This window comes from Myotis nattereri, assembly GCF_964212035.1.
Source record: "Myotis nattereri genome assembly, chromosome: Y".
Lineage (NCBI taxonomy): Eukaryota > Metazoa > Chordata > Mammalia > Chiroptera > Vespertilionidae > Myotis > Myotis nattereri.
Window position 1 is genome coordinate 37,840,467 of NC_138094.1, and position 22,783 is coordinate 37,863,249.

The following is a 22,783-nucleotide window of genomic DNA, read 5'->3' on the forward strand; positions in this document are numbered from 1 at the left end:
CAATACCAGATATCAAGCTATACTACAAGCCACCATTCTCAGAACTGCCTCTTACTGGAACTAAAACAGACAAAAAGACCAATGGGACAGAACAGAGAACATAGAAGTCGACCCTAACCATTATGCTCAATTAATATTTGACAAAGGGAGGCAAAAGCATAGAATGGAGTCATACAGTCTCTTCAATAATTGTTGTTGGAACCTGGAAGGCAGTCAGGCCTAGGTAGGGCTGGGTAGGTGGGGCGGTGCGGGGCTGGGCGGCTGCGCACTGGGCTAGGACTCTGCTGGCACAGGCACTGCACTGGAGACTCTTGCCCTTCCCGCGGGGTCTGGGGCCTCCCAGCAGGGCCCCATGGAGGACCTTAGCCTGGACAGCTGCAGAGAGGAGGACGCGGCGCCAGGCGCCAAGGGGTGGCCCGAACCCCAGGCGAGGGTGCACTTCCGCGTGAGAAGGTTCATCATGGAGGCAGGTGTCAAGCTAGGGATGCAGTCCATTCCCCTCGCCACCGCCTGTGCCATTTACCATAAGTTCTTCTGCGAGATCAACCTGGATGCCTATGACCCCTACTTGGTCGCCATGTCTGCCCTTTACTTGGCTGGCAAAGTGGAAGAACAGCCCCTGCGAACCCGTTACATCATCAACGTGTCCAACAGGTACTTCCACCCAGGCAGCGAGCCCTTGGAGATGGACTCCCTAGTCTGGGTGATCCAGGACAGCATTGTGCAGTGCGAGCTCCTTGTGCTGCGGGTACTGCGCTTCCAAGTCTCCTTTCAGCACCCACACAGGTACCTGCTCCACTACCTGATTTCTCTCAAGAACTGGCTGAATCCTTACAGCTGGCAACGGACCCCCATCTCCGTCACTGCCTGGGCCCTGCTGCGGGACAGCTACCGCGGGGGGCTGTGCTTCCGGTTCCAGGCTCAGCACATAGCGGTGGCGGTGCTCCACCTGGCCCTGCAGGTCTATGGGGTCCAGGTGCCCGCTGAGGCCATGGCCGAGAAGCCATGGTGGCAGGTGTTTAGTGGCGACCTTACCAAGCCAATCATTGATAACATTGTGTCTGATCTCACTCGCATTTATACCATGGACACAGAGATCCCCAAAGACAAGCCTGGGACACTCGGCTGCCAGGGGACAGCACCACCACATCGCCCTGAGGGCCGGTCCCCAGAGCACTGGCAGAGAGGACTGGTTTTGTGCTGCTGGAGGCAGGCCGGTGAAGGCGATGACATGCTGCCACTTTGATTCTCAGGCTTTGACTGTCCCTGGCAGCCAAGGTCCAGATGGGGATGGGCGCTGCACCTCCCGCGGGCAGGAGGGTGCCGCGGGCAGGAGGGTGCTGCGGGCAGCTCTGAGGCCTCCGGGTCTGCTTTTGTCCTTTGCAAGGACACAGACTACAGCCGAGGTTTGGGATCAGTGGAAGGAAAATCAAAGAACGGATGGGACTGTGCCCCAGGGGATTTTTTTAAAGGCCAGATTTAGAGAAAGTATGACTCAATTAACATAGAGGAAATTTTATTTTGTTTCATTGAAGATATTACAAAGCCAAAATAAAAACATAATAATAATTGGTGTTGGACTTATAGCACAGATACATGCAAAAAAAATTAGTCTAGACCACCAACTGACACCATACACAAGTATAAATTGGGAATGAATAAAGGACTTAAAAGTAAGTGGGTAACCATGAAAATCTTAGAAGAAGCAAAATATCAGGCATCTGTCTCAGCAATACCTTTACTGATACAGCTCCTAGGGCAATGGAAACTGAGGAGAAAAGAAACAAATGGGACGACGTCAAATTAAAACACTTCTGCAGAGAAGAAGCGGCCAACAAATACAACAACAACAACAACAACAACAAAACAAGGAAGTCCACTGCCTGGGAGAAGATATTTGCCAATGTTATATCAGATAAGGACCTATTCTCCAAAATTCATACTGAACTCATCCACTAAACAAAAGGAAGATCAACATTCCAATAAAAAACTGGGCACCACCACCACGAAGGCCCCTTCTGACTTATGGTGGCCCAGTTCCTGTGATGATTATTACAGCCACACAGGAGATGGGTATGATGGGGGCACGGCAATTACTGCAACAGCCGATGGGACACCCCTGTAAGAGGTCCTGAGTGTGGTGCTGGCGGCGATCACAGGATACACCATGTATGCAAGAGAGAGTGAATCATGCAGTACAGTAGCTCACCTGATTGGGCACTTGGGGAGTCAGAGGGGAAGCCCCTGTGACAGAAGAATTAGACACTGAAAATAAAAATGATAAGGTACAGACAATATTTTATTGTAAGCAATTTGGCTTCTGTTATTTAAGAATGACAAAAAGCAAATGGTAGGTTTGGGGGAAGCAACAAGAATTGTAGGTACCATTATGAAGTTTCAGGATTGGAGGCAAGGTTTGAATTGTACAAGGTTGCTTCCTAAGTGCTGATTTAAATTACAATATACTGAAATGTTTAAATTTTACATATTGTATTGTTAACATATTCAGAATATAAGCACAACCAACAGACCAACAGAGGCAAGACACTGGGAGTGGGTGACAAGAACAAGAGACTAGAGATAGAGGAAGCCGGAGGGAAGGTCAGTAGAAAAAAAGAAAGAGACATATATATTACTTTTTGTAAAACCTTAAACACTAACATTACAAAAAGTTTTCAGAAGAAAGTGTTCTGCAACATGGGATTTCTTGTCTGATTTTACAACAAACACAGAAAAGCAGTCCGTTTGGATGGTGAGTTATATTCATGGCCCTAAATTTCCCAGGGTGTCTATGACCATATGTGCATGAAGTCTTTGAAGTGAACTGCATACAAAATGAAGCAGTGTGTTATTTCGTCATGGCATGCTGCCCTGTTTTCCAGTTAGGGAGGGTAAACAAATGAGGTATTCTCCTTGGAAAACCTAAATGGATAAAAGGATTGAAGCACCTCTGACAAGGCTGCAAAACAAGGATTCCTCCAGCTCTGTGGCCCACATTTTGCCCCCTAAGATACTGGTAAGGAGCAGGCTGATCCCACTGGCCCCAGGAGGAAGAGGAGACCCTGGGGAAATAGGAGATGGTGGTGAGCAGCAACAGGGCAATGTGGCGTGGCAGCACAGCAGCCTAGGCCTCAGCATGAGGAAAATTCACAAACACCTGTGGAAAGGAGTATAGGAAGAACATGTCATGGCAGCCCCTGTTGAGGGCCAGGTGGCAAGGCCTGAAGGTGCTGTGGGCGGACTAGAGGGAGAGTTCAGAGGAGGGGCTGAGGTAATCTGCTTTGACTCTGAGTGACAGTGGACATGCACACTCCCTCCTCCTGCCTAAGCCCCCCTGCCTGAGCTGGAATTGCACTGCCCTTGTTGTACTGGTAGTTCCTGTCTCAGCCACACACCCTGCGGCCCTCGTGTTACAGGTTGTTTCCCTCCCAGCATCCAGGTGTCCCTGTGAGAGAAAAATAATGGCCCAGGAACCTGGCAGCACACCAGGGGAGAACCCAGGCAGCCCCTCCTCACCTGTCCTGTCCGCTCACTAGGGGCCATCATCCTCTCATAGTACTTCAGGGGATTGAGCCACAGGTCTTTGCTGATGATCTGGTAGGGCAAACAGACCTGGGTTAGGAGAGCACAGGGACCAGAATAGAATCCCAAGCAGCAGGCGGACACAGGAAGCTGTATGCTGGCATGGCCAGCGACATCCCACCTCAGCAATCCTGCCAGATGCTGTCACACTGTGGTCAGAGAACCAGTGAAAGAAGCTGGCGCTGCTGTCCTGGAGCCTGTGGCTGTAGACTTCTCATTCATAATGCTGGTACCACTGAATGGGAGTGGCACAGGACAACCTGTATCCTGCAAGAGAGGGGTATGTGAAGCTGGGTACATCGCCTTCCATCCCTGCCCACCACCAGCTGCAGCCCATGCAGGGAGCCTCCTCTTACCTGTGAGGGTGAGGAGATACTCCTTCACAATCACATGGTTGTGGAAGTAGGGGTTGCTGCGGAAGTACAGGCTAATGGTGCAGCAACCCCAGGGATGCCTGACTTCCCTCACCTGCAGAAGGAAAGTGGATACAGGGAGTGAAATCGCTGCCCAGTGCTGCCGCCTGTAGCTGTTTTCAGGGACAGGCCATTTCCCCACCTGCCCTCCACTACTCCTTGGAGCAGGTGCACTTACCTTCAAATCGATCACATGGCCGAGCATATTTTCATCTTGGACGCTGATCATGGCCGACAACTCTGGGTGGTTGACAAACTGCTTTGGGTCAAGGAGCCTCCAACCTGGGAGCTGGGCATGGACCAGCTAGAAAGAGCAGCCTGGCCTGGCCTCTCCTTCCCTTAAGGCCACTCCTTCCACATAAACGGCAGAAAGCGGCACAGCACCACTCTGTTTCCTGACAGACCCTGATGCCCACCAGATTGTTTTGTGCTGAGGGCTTGACAGGCTACACATCACACATTCCTGCTTCTGACTGAGAAACTGGACATAGAGACAGCCTGTAAGACAGCATTAGTTAGTCCCAGAACAGCCCGTGCAACACAGCCCTGTGTGTGGGCATCAGCCCCTGCTGTATGCGTGCCTCTGCCTTGGAGCTCTGCCCCTGGACACCCTGGTAATGCTTCTATGGTGCCTGTACAAGACAGAGGGTGTCTCCAGGATCCTGGGCCAGACCGGGGCGCACTGCCCCTAGCTTGTCCTCAATGTTCTTTTCTATGGGAACCATCCCCGCTTACACCGTTCTCCTGCACTGTCCCATGCTCCTTGTGATCCTGCTCCTCTACCCTCAAGGATACAGCTGTGAGCCAAAACCCAGGGATGCGCCGGATATTGAGGCTTCTCCGTTTGAAATAGGGCTTGAGCCTCTGCCGAGTCCTGCACCTGAGCCGAGAGAAGGCCCTGCTGGCTTGCTCGTTCATGGGCTCCATCTCCAATTGAAGGGCCTGGAGCACCTCCAGAGGGGACCAGGTGAACTTGGCCCCGGGCCCTGACTGGGCCTGCTCCTGCTGCACTGGCTCCTCTTCTTCTGGCTTTGCTTTGGCCTTGATTGAGGCTCCACCTCTCCCACCTGTTCCACTGCCTCCATGGTGCACTTCCCCTCCCCCTGCAGGACAAACTGCTCCCCTGCAATTAATTGCTCCTCCATCCACCCCTCCTCCTGGTGGTCACTCCCTTGTGGGTCACCTGGATCCTGTGCCTCCAGCCTCAGCTCTTCACTCACCACCTCCTCCTGCCTCCCCACCTGCAGATCTGGGAAAACCTCCTCACCTGCCCACTTGGCCTGCCATGGCACCACCTGCAGAAGGCCCTCTGTCCTCAGGATAAACTGAGCCTGTGCCTGGAACTCCTCCCACAGGCCCTCCTTGTCTTCCCCTTGAGGAGCAAAGGTTCCCTGCTGCACCTCACTCTCCTCTCCCTGCACACACTGCTCTGCAGCCACCCAGTCCTCCCCTCTCCCGCACTCAAGATCAAGCCCAACATCCTGGCCTCTGTCCAACCTCAGCTCCAGGGTCTCAGCCTCCCCCACCTGCATGAAGTCCTCCCACTCCAGCCCCAAAGCTGCCCTCTGAACTTCCTGTGCCCTTGTGTCCTAGGTATCACCACTTCCCTGCACCGAGGTGAAGCTAAAAGCCTCCTGGATCATCCTGCTTGCCCTGTCCTTCCTAGTGCAATGGCCCTGGGGAGCCCTGTGAATCCTCAGGCGCCCTGCAGCTGAAGGCCCCCTAGTGGAACTGAGAGGAAGCGCGCTGCCCCCAGGAGCCCCAGTCTCCCAACACAGCCTGACTCTGGATGCTCCCTGGCTCTGAGACTGGTGCTGTGAAGGAGCAGGTGGTGCAGAGCCTGCTGAGTCCAGGCAAGGTGCTTGCTCACTGGTGCATGCAACCAGGCCCTGGTGTGCTGACTGGGTGCACACTGGGCTCATGCCCAGGCGCTGGTCATGTGAGCATGTGGTACAGAAGGCACCTGGCCAGGCCCAGCCTGCTGTTTCTGGCTGGGCTCCTCAAAAGCCTCCTCCAATCACGGATGGGGCAGTGGGTGTCACCCTGCGCAACCCCGCCCCTCACTCAAAGCTCTGGTGTAGGTAGATGGTAACTCGGAGGTATCCTCTTATCTCTTCATTAGCCAGAAAACGGAGATTTTGCAAGCTTAGAATCTTGACCTGACTGAAAAGAAGGAAGAAATGGTGGAAGTTGAAAATGACTTCAGGTTTTCTCACTGTGCTGAATGAAGTCAAACACTGCTGCAGTGAAATATTTTACCCGTTGTTCTCTCCGCATGAACTACAATAATAATGTGCTTTGTGTTGACATTTACTGCTGTGTTGCTGACAATTACCTGGAAGAGAAGTTAAGGTGATTCAATGGGTTGGAAAAAGTTGAGCTAAATCAGAAAGCAGGTCTAGTTAAGCAAGTTTATTCTCTATCTATCTAAAGACACACACACACACACACACACACACACACACACACACATTTATATGGCTAAGGTGACTCGAGCATGTGCCATACGTTTGAAGCTCTTGCTGGCGACATTTGCATGCATGTGTTTCAAATCGTCATTGTCAATCTGAATTTGGTTGACACTGCTATTATAGAGAAAGGGCAAACAGCAGTACTAAAATATTTCTTCTAATTAATCTCCTTTCAATGGGCACAAATCCATGCACCTGGCCACTGGTATTCTAATAGTGGCAAGATATCATCCGTGAATACTAATATTCTATTGGGCCAGGACATGCCAAATTGGTCACACATATCTATATATATAAAAGCGTAAGCGACATTATGAGTGGTTGGTACAATGCACACCGACCACCTGGACGCAGACGCTCAACACAGGAGCTTCCCCCAGGTGGTCAAGGCTCTCCCACAGCAAGATCATCACTCAGCCAGAAGGCGGGCTAATGGCTGGAAAGTGCAGCTGTGACAGCAAGAGCCTCTGCTGCCTATGTGCCTATGTGACAAGGCTACGAAGCAGTGGTGGCAGGTGGAGTGGGGCTTGGATGAGCGGGAACAGAGCACCTGGCTCCAGCTTGGGCTCCTGCCCGGCTGCCTGCCCTTTCGTGCATTGCTACATCCCTCAGGAGGTGTCAGACCTAACCTGGCAGTCCCACATCTCCCAAGGGGTCCCAGATTGCGTGAGGGTGCAGACCAGGCTGTGGGACGCCACCAGTGCTTGAATTTCGTTCACCAGGCTTCTAGTCATTTTATTATTTATCACCGATTTAGCATGGTTCTCTTCTAATGCTGAATAATTTAAAGGTATAACCTGAATTTTGTAATGATGGCCATTCAGATTTTACTGCTCTTTAGCGGTATTATTTAATGGCTTATATGAAGGGCACTAATCTCCCTCAAAATATGAGAACTATTACATGTCCCACAAACAGTACTATGCTTCAGTGCTAATTCTTTCCACTAATGCCCCTAAGGGAGCCTATCACTAATTTTCTTTGCTCACTAGCTCATCCAAAATTGAAATGGGCAGGATGCTTGTCTATATTCAAGTGCAGAGGCATATTCTTCTTAACTACACTGATGCTATCAATACTTTCAATTTTACAACATAATTTATAGTGAGGGTCTCTATGTTAGACTTTAAAACATCTCTTTAGTAATATGAATAAGTCACTTTTACCTTATTTCTTCACAACTATGTGCACGCTCTGATTTAGCAACTCTCAATGCCTGACTCAAGTGTCCCTTTCCAACCTTCTTTTCATTAAAAACAGGCCATCTGAATCCACACTGATCACTTTTCAGCCTGCTGTGACAATTCAGACATTCCTTGGGTTACATTGGTCTCGAAGTACATAAGTTTTGTGGTTACGTTGCCATTCCCCATTTATTTATTAAAAAAAAAAAGTTTGATATTTCTACGTATGCACATATGTGCTTTATATTTTCTTAATATTCATTTACCACAAGAAAGGTCAGCAATTGTTATCTTTCTTCTAATTTTTTTTTACTGTTGCACACCATTACTGCTGTGTATGTGTGCTCCATGTGAGTGACATATGTGCTTATGTAGGTGGGTTCTGACTTACGCGAATATTGCATTACATCCCACTGCAGGAACGCGTCAACAATGTAACGCGAGGAACTACTGTACTTGTATCCTATTGATTAAGATGTAGTTATTTGGTCTCCATATTTCTTCAATACGTATATGATTGTTGGAAGTACAAATTATATCTTTATATATTAATGTGTTAATTAGAATTTTCACTCAATAAAAATAAATGCCTTGTCCTTACAAAAAGATCTGGCCTTATAATTGAATGGCCTAATACATATTAGAGTAGGGCATGACTACCAAAGTTTCTCAGAAGAACATGGGTTGAAATGAAGAGTATATCCTGCCTACCCCTAATTGAAACAAGAGCCTTAGTTGAGCTCCATCATGATCCAAACAGAAACAGAAACAGTAAGATACATGGCAGGTTTCTGGTACTATATGCCTACTGAGCATCCCTCAATGCACATTTCCTGATGGTGCTATTGATCAGAATGTGCACTCACAGGACATTAGGGCCTTCATGCACAACTCCATCCTGAAACCACATGAAAAGGAGCGTATTGGACAAGAATGTTAGCAGGGACTTTACAATGCAGAGGGATTCTGAAGAAGATTGAAAAAGGTGGCAGAACCCTAGCCAGTTGGGAAAAGTGGACAGATCACCGACCTTCAGACTGAAGGGCCCCAGTTTCGATTCAGGTCAAGGGCACTTGCCTGAGTGTGGGCTCAATCTCCAGTCTGGGGCTTGCAGGAGCGAGCTGATCAATGAATCACTCTCATGACTGATGTTTCTAACTCTCACTTGCTCTCTGTTTCTCTCTGAGATAAATAAAAATATATTTAAAAGAATGGTGGCAGAATCATGGATGCTGCAGGGACATGCTCCCAGGAACAAACTGATATTCCAACTAAAATACAGAACAACTTCCTGAATAATCAATGGAAAACTCACAGGAGAGAACCCTGACACCAGAGGACCGAAGGTGGAGGCCACTTAGACACTGGTAGGAGGAGAGGAGGCTTGAAGGGGCGGGCCTGACACCCACAGACAGCAACTGAAGTCTCGGAGAGATATCTCAGCTGTGGTGGACTACCACTGAGAACTCTGGGTCTAATCCCCAAGCTCGGCCTCCTAGCAGAGAGCACCAGAACTGAGGAGGGTACCCAAATAACCTGTGGATGTGAATAGCAGCAGGGCACTGTCTGCCAGGGAGAGACAGCTAGAAATTCAGGTATCCTCTTAAAGAGCCAGCGCACAAATTTCCCTGTGGAGCCACACAGCTTGTGCCCTGGCAAAGGGAGGGTGAAGTGGACTGGAGCTGTGAGGGTAAAAGCCAGAACTGGGGACTCAAGGGTTCCAGCACAGAAGACAGACACTTCAAGCTTCCTGGGAGGAGTCATTTCCTCATGCAGCAGAGAAAATCTTTCCCATGCAGACATTTGCCTTTCCTGGAGGAGAGACAATTAACACACACTACTGGGAAACACCTTGCCCTGAGGACACTTAAGAGATTATAAATAACAATAAACCTACACACAGAGGCAACTGCACCACCCTGTTGAAACAAACTCTTGCTATAACCTGAGGACCATTGCCTTGGAAGCAAGTTAAGTTGGAATCCTATCAGTCTATAGACAGAGTAGGACTCTGGATGCTTTGAGTCTTTGCCTGACCTACTTAGTCAGAAACATCCTTTAACAATATTCTGCACTAGAGACTGATAGGCAGACAGGTCTACCTAACTTGTCACCACAAACCCACACAGAAAGCCAGAAAGAGGAAATAAATAAACAATCCTCAAATGAGAGAACTGGAGAATTCTCCAGATATTGAGAGAGATGAAGCACAGAGAAGACATTTATCTGAATCAGACATCAGAGTTATGAAGGTAAAAGAGCTCAACAGCATATAAAAAGATATAGTGACTACGAAAAGAAGATATAAAATGACATAATACAAATGAAGAACACATTAGAAGGAATAGGCAGATATTAGGGAAAGCTGAGGGTCCAATCACTGATTTAGAACAGAGTTAAAAATATCACCCAATAAAAAAAGATATAAAATGACATAATACAAATAAAGAACACATTAGAAGGAATAGGCAGATATTAGGGAAAGCTGAGGATCCAATCACTGATTTAGAACAGAGTTAAAAATATCACCCAATAAAAAAAAGACAGAAAAATTAAGATTTAAAACAAACAAACAAACAAACAGGAGGGCCACTTACATAACAGTATTAGAATAGCCAGTGTGCCAAAAGAGGCAGGAGGGGAGAAAGGCATAGAGAAGGTCTTTGAAGAAACAATGGCAGAACACTTACATAACCTGGTAAAGGAAAATCCCACACAAGATCAAGAGCCAAAGAGAACCCCAAAGAAGAAGTACCCAAACAAACCCGTGCCCAGACACATCATAATTAAAATGCCAAAAATTAAAGAGAAAGAGAGAATCTTCAAGGCAGTAAGATAAAAGAAAACTGTTAGCTATGAAGGAGTTCCCATAAGGCTGACTCCTGATCTCTCATCAGAAACTCTATAGGCCAGAAGAAGATGGCATGAAGTACTCAAATTAATGGAAAGCAAGGATCTGAGACCAAGATTACTATATCTGGCAATTCTTTCATTCAAAATAGACGGTCAAATACAGAGCTTCCTAGACAGAAAAAGGCTGAAGGAGTACATCATCTCCAAGCCAGCTTTACAAGAAATGCTACAGAGATTGCTGTAATGAGAAGGAGAAACAGAGACAGAAACTTAGCCACACAGAAACGAAATGGAAAGAAATAAATAAATACCTATGAATAATAACCCTAAATGTAAATAGGTCAATGCTCCAATCTAAAGGTGTAGTGGAGCAAAATGGATACAGAAACATGATGCAAGTATATGCTGTCTACAGGAGCACCACCTCAAAACAAAAGACACACACAGGATGAGAGTGAAGGAATGGGAAAAATTTCCATGCAAATGGAAAAGAAAAAAAAGGCCGAAGTAACAATATGCATATCAGACAAAATAGACTTTAAAATAAAGGCCATCACAAGAGACATAAAGGTCACTGCATGATACTAAAGGGACCAACCAACAAGACGATATAACCCTAGTAATCATATATTCAGCCAACATAGGAGCACCTCAATTTATATATCTCAAACAAACAAATAAACAAAAAATCAAAACAAACAAAAATTCTAGAAGACTTTAACAGAGAGTGTGACAAAAGGACAGTCACAGTAAGGGACATTTATCACCCCTCTGACATCACTGGATAGATCTTCCATATGAAAAAATAACAAGGATACAGAGCCTCTAAAGGACACACTGGATCCATTAGATTTAATTGACATTTTAGAATAGCGGTTCTCAATCTGTGGGTTGCGACCCCTTTGTGGGTCGAATGGCCCTTTCACAGGAGTCGCCTAAGTAAAGGGTGTCCCACAATTCACGCAAGAAGTAATTTTGATAGAAAACAAGGTTTATAATTAAAAACTGTACATTTTTATTGATTCATAAAGAAAGTAAAAGAACTGCACTTGGAAAACTACAGGACATTGAAATGGAGATAAAGATATCAACCAATGGATTCATATACCATGTTGAAGGGTTGGTAGACTTAACTTCATTAACATGTCCATACTACCCAAAGCAATCTATAGATTCATTGTAATCTCCATTAATATACCAACAGAATATTTCACAGACACAAAAAAAATCCTCGAAAAAATTCAAATGGAGTAAAAATAGTCTGAGCAATCCTGAGGAAGAAGAAAAAAGTTGGCGGGCTCACAATACCAGATATTAAGCTATATTATAAAGCCACCATTCTCAAAACTGCCTGCTACTGGCACTAGAAAAGACATATACTCCACTGAAACAGAACAGAGAACCCAGAAGTGTACCCAAGTCATTATGCTCTATTATTAATTTACAAAGGAGGCAAGAGCATACAATGGAGTCAAGACAGTCTCTTCAATAAATGTTAGGAAAATTAGAAAGATACATGCAAAATAATGAAACTAGACCTCCAACTTACACCATTCACAAAAATAAACTCAGAATGGATCTACTTAAACATCAGATGAGAATCTATAAAAAAAAAAAAACTTATAAGATTGCCTATGTAGCAATATATCAGATATGTCTTCGCAGTATCTTTATTGATACAGCTCCAAAGGCAATGCACACAGAGGGGAAAATAAACAAGTGGACTACGTCAAAATAAAAACCTGCACAGTAAACAAAATCCTGAAGAAAACAACCAGAAAGCCCACTGCATAGGGAGAACATATTTGCCAATGGTATCTCGGATAAGTGTTGAATCTCCAAAGTTTTCAGGGAACTCACACAAATTAACAATTGGAAGATAAAAAATCCAATCAAAACATGGGCAAAGGACCTAAATTAACACTTTTTAAAAGGATACCTATAAAAGGCCAAGAGACATACGAAAAATGCTCAAAGGCACGAACAGTCCAAGAGATGCAAATCAAAATGACAATGAGGTACCATCCACACATGTCAGAATTGCTTTCAGAAAAAAATCAACAAACCACAAGTGCTGGTGAGGATGCAGAGAAAAAGCAACCCTTGTGCACTGCTGGTGGGAATGCAGACTGCTGCAACCACTGTGGAAAACCATATAGAGATTTCTTAAAAAATTAAAAATGGAGCTCCCCTTTGACCCAGTGTTCTCTCTTCTAGGTATATATCCCAAGAAATGAGAAAGGCCAATCAGGAAAGATATATGCAATTGTATGTTCATACCAGCCCAATTTACAATAGCTAAGATTTGGAAACAGTCTAAATGCCCATTAGCAGATGCACGGATGAATAAACTGTGATACATCTATACAATGGAATACTCTACTGCTGTAACAAAGAATGAACTCTTATAATTTGAAACAGCATGGATGGACTTGGAGAGCATTACACTAAGCAAATTAAGCCAGTCAGAGGACGATAAATATCACATTATCTCACTCATTTGTGGAATATAATGAACAACATTAGCTGATGAACAACAAGACATCCAGACACAAAGAAGCATTGATCACACTGTCAAACCTCAGAGTAAAGTGCTTGAGGCAAAGACCAACAGTAGTATGTGTGTGTGTATATGTGTGTGTGTATGTATACGTGTGTGTGTGTGTGTGTGTGTGTGTGTGTGTATGTATGGAGGGCTAATGAACTTTGACATGAACTTTGATATTCAGGAGGGCTGAAAATCAGCAGTATATTACACGGCTGTTGGCAAAATGGCTGAACGCAATCTTGCTAACCTGATGATTAAACCTTACTACTGATATGCCTGTCTGCTTTGCTAAAGGGCATATATGAGAAACCTACAGCCAAGTAAATGAAAGCTGATGGGTGCTGCATTTCAGAGAGCCTCTCCCCAAGAGAAAAAGGTCTCCGCCTGGCTCCCCAATGCCTTCTAAATTTATATTTGTTGTCTAATGTATTCATTTGTGTGCAGCTCCTTTCCCAGATCCTGAATCATTGCAGCAAAAGGTTGCAACATTCTGGCGCCCAATGTGGGACATCTGGAGAAGAAGTCTCACCAGAACAAAAAAAGAAGTCTGTCAAGGGCACGTACCTTGGTTGCGGGGACATACCCAGTGGGGACTGTGCAGGAGGCAGCTAATTGATGTTTCTCTCTCATTGATGTTTCTAACTATCACTCTCCCTTCCTCTCTGTTAAAAATCAATAAAAATATCTTAAAAAAAAACTCATTCAAGCATTAAATCTCACCATTAATAAGACACGATAAGTAAAAAGATAGTTTTACTTAATCTGTATGCATTACATCATTGGCCAGCATATCTCTCTCCAATTGGTAATTCCGAAAAGAAACCAAGTTTGTAGCACTATTTAAAAGAAAGAAAAAGGCTTTTAAAAGAAACTCCATAACTGTGGCCTAGAAATTTCTCTGGAAGCAGAAACAGAAGGAGATTCCCTTCAAATATCTAGAAAACTGCATATAAAAATAAATGTATCAGTCCTCAAAAAGAAAACAATTTGCATTATGCTTTCCTAAAAAAAAAAAATTATGTCAATATACTCAAAGACTGATAGCAAAAATCCAATTAGAGTCAATCACTGTCCCCACCCAATGAGAAAGGAAGATAGGAAATAAGCCTTGTTTTAGACTGATTTAAATGAGCAAATGAAAATAAAAGAATATTCAGGGAACATAGTTGGAATAGGCAGAAACCTATTCCTGGAGAGGTCACTGTTTTTACTGATAGTTCATCTCATGGTAAAGCTGCTTATACTGCAATGAGTTCAGACCAAGTCATGCAGACCAGTCATACTTCTGTGCAAAGAATCGAATTAGAAACGACCAAGGCTGACTTGCAGGATTTCCAAAAGCCTCTTCATATTCTCTCTTTATCTGCTTATGCTGCTGGCTTGGTAAACAGAACTGCAACTACTCAATTTCAATGGCTCAGTGACCGAAGCCTTTCTATACTATTTGAACAAGTCCTGGTCCTTTAACAAAAGGAAATGAATATGCCTGTCAGTAAGTTATTTTATTAAACAAGTCACAGAATTTCACAAGCTTTTACATCAGCCTGCCAAAATATTGTACAGCCGGCAAAACAGATTATGAAGAAATGCCCTCCTTGCATGTTACATCTACTACAAGGGCTCTAAAATCCCAACTTGGAAAACAAAAGTGGCGGAATAGTGAAGACATCTCTTGTAAGTAGACCACACCAAGCCTTAATTACTTTAAATTTTACCCTTGTAATGCTGATGGCAAGACACCCATAGAATTACACTGGTGTCAGAATAAGCCAAAGCAAAATGGTCTGGTTAAATGGAAAGGTACCGAGTCTGGTTTAAGGAAGGGTCCCTTTATTAATCTTTGGTCAAGGATATGCTTGTGTATTTCCAGAAAACTCCTCCAAGCCTGTGTGGATTCCTGCAACATGAATCTGAGAGAGGAACTGACCAGACTACTCCAACTACAGATAGCAGTGCCCCAAGCAACATGCTGAGGAGACAGAGGAGAAACATCTAGAGATGGGGGATGGTGACCACGCCTTGCCATGCTAGCAGTCATCAGCTGTGCCTAGGTGCCGGTGGCTCTTGACAAAGCCCAAAGAGGTCAGACCTGCATTGTCATTTCTCACCGTTTGCCCACCATCCAGAACTCGAACATCATTGCTGTCATGTCACAAGGGAACAGTGACTGGAAAGGGACCCATAAAGAACTGATAGCCCAAAAAGAAGCCTACTATGGACAAATTCCTTAAATACCTGAAAACGATATTTAAAAGGACATGAAAGAACTCAATCCTTTTCATTGAATCTCCTTACATTTGCTTTTTAGAATAACCAATGTTGTCTCTCTTTCTTGTTCTTCTATGTTTTCTTCCAGTCTGAAGAAGCAGAATCACAAGTCTTAAAAGAATCTGAGCCCAGAAGATAGTATACACCTTTCTAAATTAATTAAGAAAACAAAAAGGGGGAAATGATGGGGCAAAGACCAAAAGTAGTTAACATATCAATGGGAGAAGTCCCACAGAAGGCGAATGGACTTTGATGTTCAGCATGGCAGAAAATCAGCATTTTGTTATCCTTTTGTGGGAAAAATGGCTGAAGGCAACCTCCTAACATGAAAATTCTTCTATTGTTTACCAAACTTTACCATTGATATGCCTGTTTGTTTTGCTAAAGGACAAATGTGTATTCAAGTAAATAAAAGTTGTTTTGTCCTGGGCTTCAGAGTGCCTCTCCATTAGAGAAAAAAGCCCACAGTACACAAAAAGAAAGAGATAATAAAGGTAAGGTCAGAACAGATATAAATGACGTAGGGATGAAAAAAAAAAATAATACAAAAGATCAATGAAACCAAGAGCTGGTTCTTGGAAAGAATAAACAATATTGATGAACCTCTAGTCAGGCTCAGCAAGAAACTAAGAGAGAGCACCCAAATAAACAAAAACAGAAATGAGAAAGCTGAAGTAACAAACGACCCCACAGATATACAAAGTATTGTAAAAAATTACAATGAACAACTCTACTACAACAAACTGGACAAGCTCAATAAAATGGACACATTCCTACAAAAAGACAAGCTTTCAAAACTCAATCAGGAAGAAGCAAAAATCCTGAACAGACCAATAAATACTGATAAAATTGACACAGTAACCAAAAAGCTTCCAAAAAACAAAAGCTCTGGACCAGATGGCTTCACAGGGGAGTTTTACCAAACATTCAAAGAAGAAGTAAAACCAAACTTTCTCACACTATTTCAAATATTTCAAGAGGACGGCATACTTCCAAGCTCTTTTCAAGAAGCCAGCATTACCATAATCGCAAAGCCAGAAAAAGACACTACAAAGAAAGTGACTTACAGGCCAATATTTCAGATGAACATTAATGCTGCAATCCTCAACTAAATTCAGCAAACTGGATTCAGCATTGCATTAGAAAGATCATACACCATGACCAAGTGGGATTTACTCCAGGGATGCAAGGATGGTACAAAATCTGCAAATCAATGAACGTGAAACATCACATAAACTATTTGAGGGAGAAAAACCACACAATCATATCAATTGGTGCAGAAAAGGCATGTGACCAAGTGCAACAGCCTTTTCTGATAAAAACACTCAGCAAAGTAGGAATAGCAGAATCATCCTTCCACATAATAAAAGCCTTATATGACAAACATACAGCCAACAACATACTCAAAGTGCAAAACAAAAACCATTTCCCTCTAGGACAGGAACAAGACAGGGACGCCCACTTTCATCACGCCTGTTCAACACAGTACTGGAAGTCCTAGTAAGTGCGATCACACAAGAAAAAGAAAGAAATGGTTCCCAAATTGGAAAAGAAGAAGTAAATTGTCATTATTTGCAGATGACATGATACTGTACATAGAAAACCACAAACACTCCTTCAAAAATTTAATAAACTTAGTAAATGAATTTGGCAATGTAGCAGACTACAAAATTAACGCCAAGAAATATATGGCATTTTTACACACCAATAGTGAACTTACAGAAAAGGAGATTGAAAAAAGAATCCTATGTATCATCCCACCAAAAAAATTAAGACACCTAGGAATAAGTTTAGCTAAGGACGTAAAAGACCTACACTCAGAAAACTAGAAGATGTTGAAAAAAGAGATAGAGGAAGACATAAACAGATGGAAGGACATACCTTGTTCATGGATTGGTAGAAACAACCTCATTAAAATGGCTATACTACCCAAAGCAATCTATATGTTCAATGCACTCCGCATTAAAACACCAACAGCATATTTCACAGACCTAGAATGAACTCTCCAAAAATCCATCTGTAATTAAAAAAAGACCCTGAGCCCAAACAGGTTTGGCTCAGTGGATAGAGCGTCGGCCTCCGGACTGAAAGGTGCCTGGTTCGATTCCGATCAAGGGCATGTACCTTGGTTGGGGGCACATATCAAGTAGGGGGTGTGCAGGAGGAGGCTGATCTATGTTTCTCTCTCATTGATGTTTCTAACTCTCTATCCCTCTCCTTTACTCTCTGTAAAAAATCAATAAAATATATTTAAAAAACAAACAACCCCCAAAGAGCTGCAGCGATCCTGAGAAAGAAGAACAAAGTAGGAAGGATCTCAGTACCAGATATCAAGCTGTTTTACAAAGCCACTGTTCTCAAAACTGCCTGACACTGGCACAAGAATAGACATATAGGCCAATGCAATAAAACAGAAACCCAGAAACCAATCCAAACCAATAAGCTCAATTAATATTTGACAAAGGAGGCCAAAACATACAATGGAGTTAAGACAGTCTCTTCAATAAATGGTGCTGGGAAATTTGGTCAGACACATGCAGAAAATGAAACTAGGCCACCAACTTACACCATGCACAATAATAAGGTCAAAATGGATAATGACTTAAACAGAAAGCTGGAAACCAGAAAAATATATAGAGGAATCCATAGGCAGCAGAGTCTCAGATATATGCTGAAGCAATCTCTTCACCAACGCAGCTCCTGGGGCAATGGAAAATAAAGTTAAAGCAAACAAATGGGACGACATCAAAATAAAAGGCTTCTTCATAGCAAAAGAAACCACCAACAACACAACAACAAAGCCCACTGCATGGGAGAACATATTTGCCAATGTTCTCTCTGATAAGGGTTTCATCTCCAACATTTACAGGGAACTCATACAACTTAACAAAAGGAAGATAAACAACCCAATCACAAAAATGGGCAATGGACCTAAATAGATACTTTTCCAGAGAGGACAAAAGGAAGGCCAAGAGACACATTAAAACATGCTCAGAGTCACTGATCACCCAAGAGATGCAAATCAAAAGGACAAGGAGGTACTACCTCACAGCTGTCAGAATGGCTATCACCAACATATCAACAAAGGGCGAGTGCTGGTGAGGATGGGGAGAAAAAGGAACCCTCCTTCACTGCTGGTGGGAATGCAGACTGGTGAAGCCACTATGGAGAAGAGTATGGAGTTTCCTCAAAAAACTAAAAACGGAACTCCCATTTGACCCAGTGATCCCACTTCTAGGAATATATCCCAGGAACCTAGAATTACCAATCTGAAAGGATACATGTACCTCTATGTTCACTGCAGCACAATTTCCAATAGCTAAGATTTGGAAACAGCCTAAGTGCTGGTCAGCAGATGAGTGGGTTAAAAAGCCGTGGTACATCTACACACTGGCATAGTATGCTGCCACAAAAAAGGAAGGGGCACTGACCATTTGCAACAGCATGGATGGAGCTGGACAGCATTATGCTAAGCAAAGCTAGTCAGTCAGTGAGTCCGAGAAAGAGAAATATCACATGACCTCACTCATCTGTGGATTATAATGAACAACACAAACCAATGAACAAAAACAGATCCAGAGACAGAGAAGCATGGATCAGACCATCACCCTCAGAGGGAAGGTAGGGGAGGGTGGGGCTAAGGGGGAGAGATCAACCAAAGGACTTGTATGTATGCCTATAAGCCTAGTCAATGGACGCAGACACCAGGGGGTGAGCGTGAGGGCATGCTTGCGGGGTGGGGGTGGGGGTGTGGGGATAGTAGGGGTTAAGAACACATATGTAATACCTTAATCAGTAGTAGGAATGAAAAGGAACCCAGGAACATATCATCAGGTGAGAATTCATACACTCACACTCACACACACTCAGGAACACGCACACTCACACCAGGAGAGGGCTCTGCTGCTCTCAGTGGAAGTCACCTCTTATCTCCCAGCCTGACCAGCGCTTTCTCACCAGCTGAACCAGAGGACAATGATGAGTGACGGCCCTGGTGCTCTGCGGAAAGCGACCTCTCCCTCCCGGACACTGCCCACAGTCCAGCAGCCACTTTTCTGCCCCCTCTCTGCCCTCCACGCGCTTAGCAAGGCTGGGCTGGCCTGAGAGCCCACAGACTTGAGGACCCAGATCCCGGGGGAGTTGGCGCCGGGGCTCTGGGGGTCCCCTTGGTCAACTGCAAACTCTGCCAGCTGAGGTCACACAATAAAGGCCGACGCCAGAGTTCCATGTATTGTTCCGTGTAAGTCTCCTCTGCGAGCTGCCACTCTGGCACAGCAAGCGGAAGGCCTAACGCCAGTGAGCCAGGTTTGGACCTCAGGCCTTCACTACAACAAGGTGGGAACTCATTTCCAGATGGAAAAAGCCCGCGCGGTGTGGCTGCGGGTTACCAGTGACTAGAGCAAGTTCACCCCCAGAGACAGCAAGTTCATCCCTGGAGACAGCAAGAACCCAGAGTGTGCGCTTACCTTTTCCACAGGTAGTGCTCCTCACCAGGTGGACTCCTGCACAGCAGGGAGGCTGGCTGGAAGTAAGAGGTGGGGGGCGCCGCCCGGCAAGCTTCCTGGGACTGTGCCCTTGTTCCTTTGGGGGCAAAATCTCTCAAGATCTGGAGACCAGGAACAAACCAAGATCAGGGGACAGAAGGGGGGGACGTGTTTTAACAGGCCGAGAGAAGGTGTGGACAGGGGCGCCTGTGCCACACCCACCAGGCTGCAAGGGGTGGCAGAGGGTCGGGGACTGTCAGGGGAACCCTGTGCTTCCAGGCATGAGGGTGGGGGCGGTCCCAATGTGGAGGGAGAAACAGGAGGCCTAGACCCCCAGCTAATGTCCCATTCGCCACCCCTGGTCTGTGTTTCTGGGGACCCCTTCCCCCTCTGTGGTTGTGGCTGCCACTTACCTACCTTGTTCCCTGGGCCAGGCTTGGCTCCCCACTCCCACCCCACCGCAGCCCCCTGTCTAGAAAAGAGCGCCCTGCCCTGGGCTAGCCCACTGTCCCTACTGTCTGGATGGGGACATTTTAGTAACCCCCGGGGCAGAGGAGAGCTGGCCACATGCAATTACATTGTCTCTCTCCACAGGTGCCCTCCTCAGTCTACCCCTGGGGTTTGGGTCACCAGAGCTCTTTGACAAGACTGGAATCCAGCCTTTGCTCTGCTCACCTCCCCTAAGCCTTCAGGTGATGGCAGCCTCCCTGCCTTTCTGCCCCCTCGGGAAGGGGTTCTCCTCTCACCAACAAATCCCTTTGGCAAAGTCACAGCTGGGCCTGAAAACAGAGAGTGGGCAGGAGGCTCCTGAGGAGGAGCAGGCCAACAAAGCTGAGGAGAGGTGGGGAGGCACCAGCCACAGCCTGGTGCTCAGGCTCTGGCAGAGCTTCCCCTTAGCTGAACCTTAACCCAGGGCTCTCCTCTCAGGTGGCGCCTCCAGGGCGCACAGGGGGCCTGGCATGCTCAGTCTGACAGGTTTTGCTGCCTGCTTTTCCATAGTCTCTTTAGGAGACAAAAGTCAGGCTTGTGAGGAGAGAGGGAGAGGGGAAGAGCAAAGCTGAGGCAGAGCCTTGTCATCCAGGCTGGCCTGAGGCATCTCCTGGGGGTCTTTGGAAATCAGCTTCTCATAGTGGGGAAGTGCTTCTCTAATAAGAATAGAGCCGCAGTTGTTTAATCATTACTTACAAACTATAAATACGAGGCCCCAGGACACTGGAGGATGAAACAGGCTCTACTGAAAACATAGGCTGCCTCCATGGCCCATTACTCAGAAAAGAATTGCATTTTGCAAAGAGACCAGGCACAGGACAGGCTTTGATTTGGCAGCTGTGCCTGCACCCTGACACCCTCCTGGGGTCTTTCTCAGGAAGGCTGACGATTCTAATCTCATCCCAGGAAGGGGCTGAGCTGTTCCTAAAGTCTTGGAAGATTAGCCTCCTTGTGGTCAGCCTTTGAGCTCCTGAAGGGCAGATAGTACGCCCTCCCCTCCCCTTTGCAAGTGACACTTGCAGCTGGCAGCTACAGGTAGCTATCTTCTCCCCAAGAGGCTGAGAGCCGAATTTCCAGGGTGAGCGACTGCTCTCCCCATACTGACCGCATCCTTGGATAAACACTCATTGTGTGGTTCAACCCTGTCTCTGCTTAACATGGCTCAAGTAGTGACAGGCAGCCTCAGACACATTGTGCTGCTTTTCTCTTTCTCACTCAGACATGGGGAATATTCAGACTCTGCAAATTGTAAGACCTTATCTGAGAGGGAGATTGGGGAGCGGACACTGTGTCCCTGTCCTGCAGGTGACCCTGCATCTCTTCACCATAGGCTGTGGGGAGGTCCTGTGGGCGGAGCGTTACAGCAGGGTGGTGAGGCTGGCTTCCTGTGTGTCCCTACCCTGCCATTCTTCCAGTCGTTCCCCATGCCTATGAACTAGCAGAGTTTAAGGTTTCCAACTACATAGATGGAGGAATGAGGACAAATGAGGCGACTGCTTTCAGCCCCAGCCTCACCTAGAGCAGAGCAGATAAAAAACAGAAACAGAAACAACTCACCTGGGAACTGGAGATTCAGCATAGCCCTCCCCCCTCTCTCCTAGATGGATTTGGCAACTATTTGTCCTGGAGTGGCTGCTAATGCCATGCTCAGAGCTACACACAGTCTCTCCTCACAGAGTTTACAATGAAAACAGAAAACACAAACACACACACACAGCAAAACCCAACAAGACCATTATCTACAAATGGCTCTTTGTAACTAATTCTGTCAAGAGAACAAAGGGGCTGGTATGGAAAGTTACAGAGGCAGGAGACTCCTGCCTGAGGGTTGTATAAGGAGGGGCCATCAGGGGCTTGGAAGGATCCTGTTCAGGGCATGAGGACAGACTGCACAATTTCTGAGAGAGTAAAGTGCTTGGCCAATTTGAGAATGCAAGAGACACTGGGGCACAGGGGAGGGTGGTAGAGTGACATAGAGGGCAATGGTTGCATCCCTGGAAGGTGAAATTCAAAGGGAATCTGTTTGAATTTTGCCCACCCTTATGTTCATGATGATCTGGTTGCTTGTCAGCATTGCAGAGCTTGATGCACTAAAAAGACGAGGTCTGTTATATGAAAAGTAAAATGCTCGCCACCTGAGTGATTACATATTGCAAACCTATTCTTGTAAAATTAAATGTGAATATAACATTCATTCATTCCATTGCTTCACCCATTGCCTCATAATGTTCGCCATGTTCCTAGGCGACAGTAAGCCTGCATAAGGAAAAGGGACTAAAGTTCCTGGACGCCACTCTCTTGGGAAATCAGCAATTCATATTTATGAACCCCTTAAAGCAGTCCACATGTCCACTAAAAATGATAATGCTAGTTATTGTAAAATATCTTCCTGTATTTTTTACAAGGTTCTCTATCACAATTGCCTCTCCTGGACTAGTGATGAAGAGCTATTTTAATTTTAGAAACATTAAATGTGTCAGACAACCAGCAC

General features: G+C 45.5%; 1 protein-coding gene across 1 annotated transcript; it reads left to right on the plus strand.

Annotated features, from left to right (window-relative positions):
• Positions 1-352: 352 nt before the first annotated feature.
• LOC308512484 (cyclin-Q-like) lies at positions 353-22,546 on the plus strand (the record flags this gene model as incomplete). The annotated part of the gene is made up of 2 exons (XM_081082215.1): positions 353-1,110; positions 22,537-22,546. The coding sequence occupies 2 exons, from the start codon at positions 353-355 to the stop codon at positions 22,544-22,546; spliced, it is 768 nt and encodes a 255-aa protein (XP_080938341.1).
• Positions 22,547-22,783: the final 237 nt, after the last annotated feature.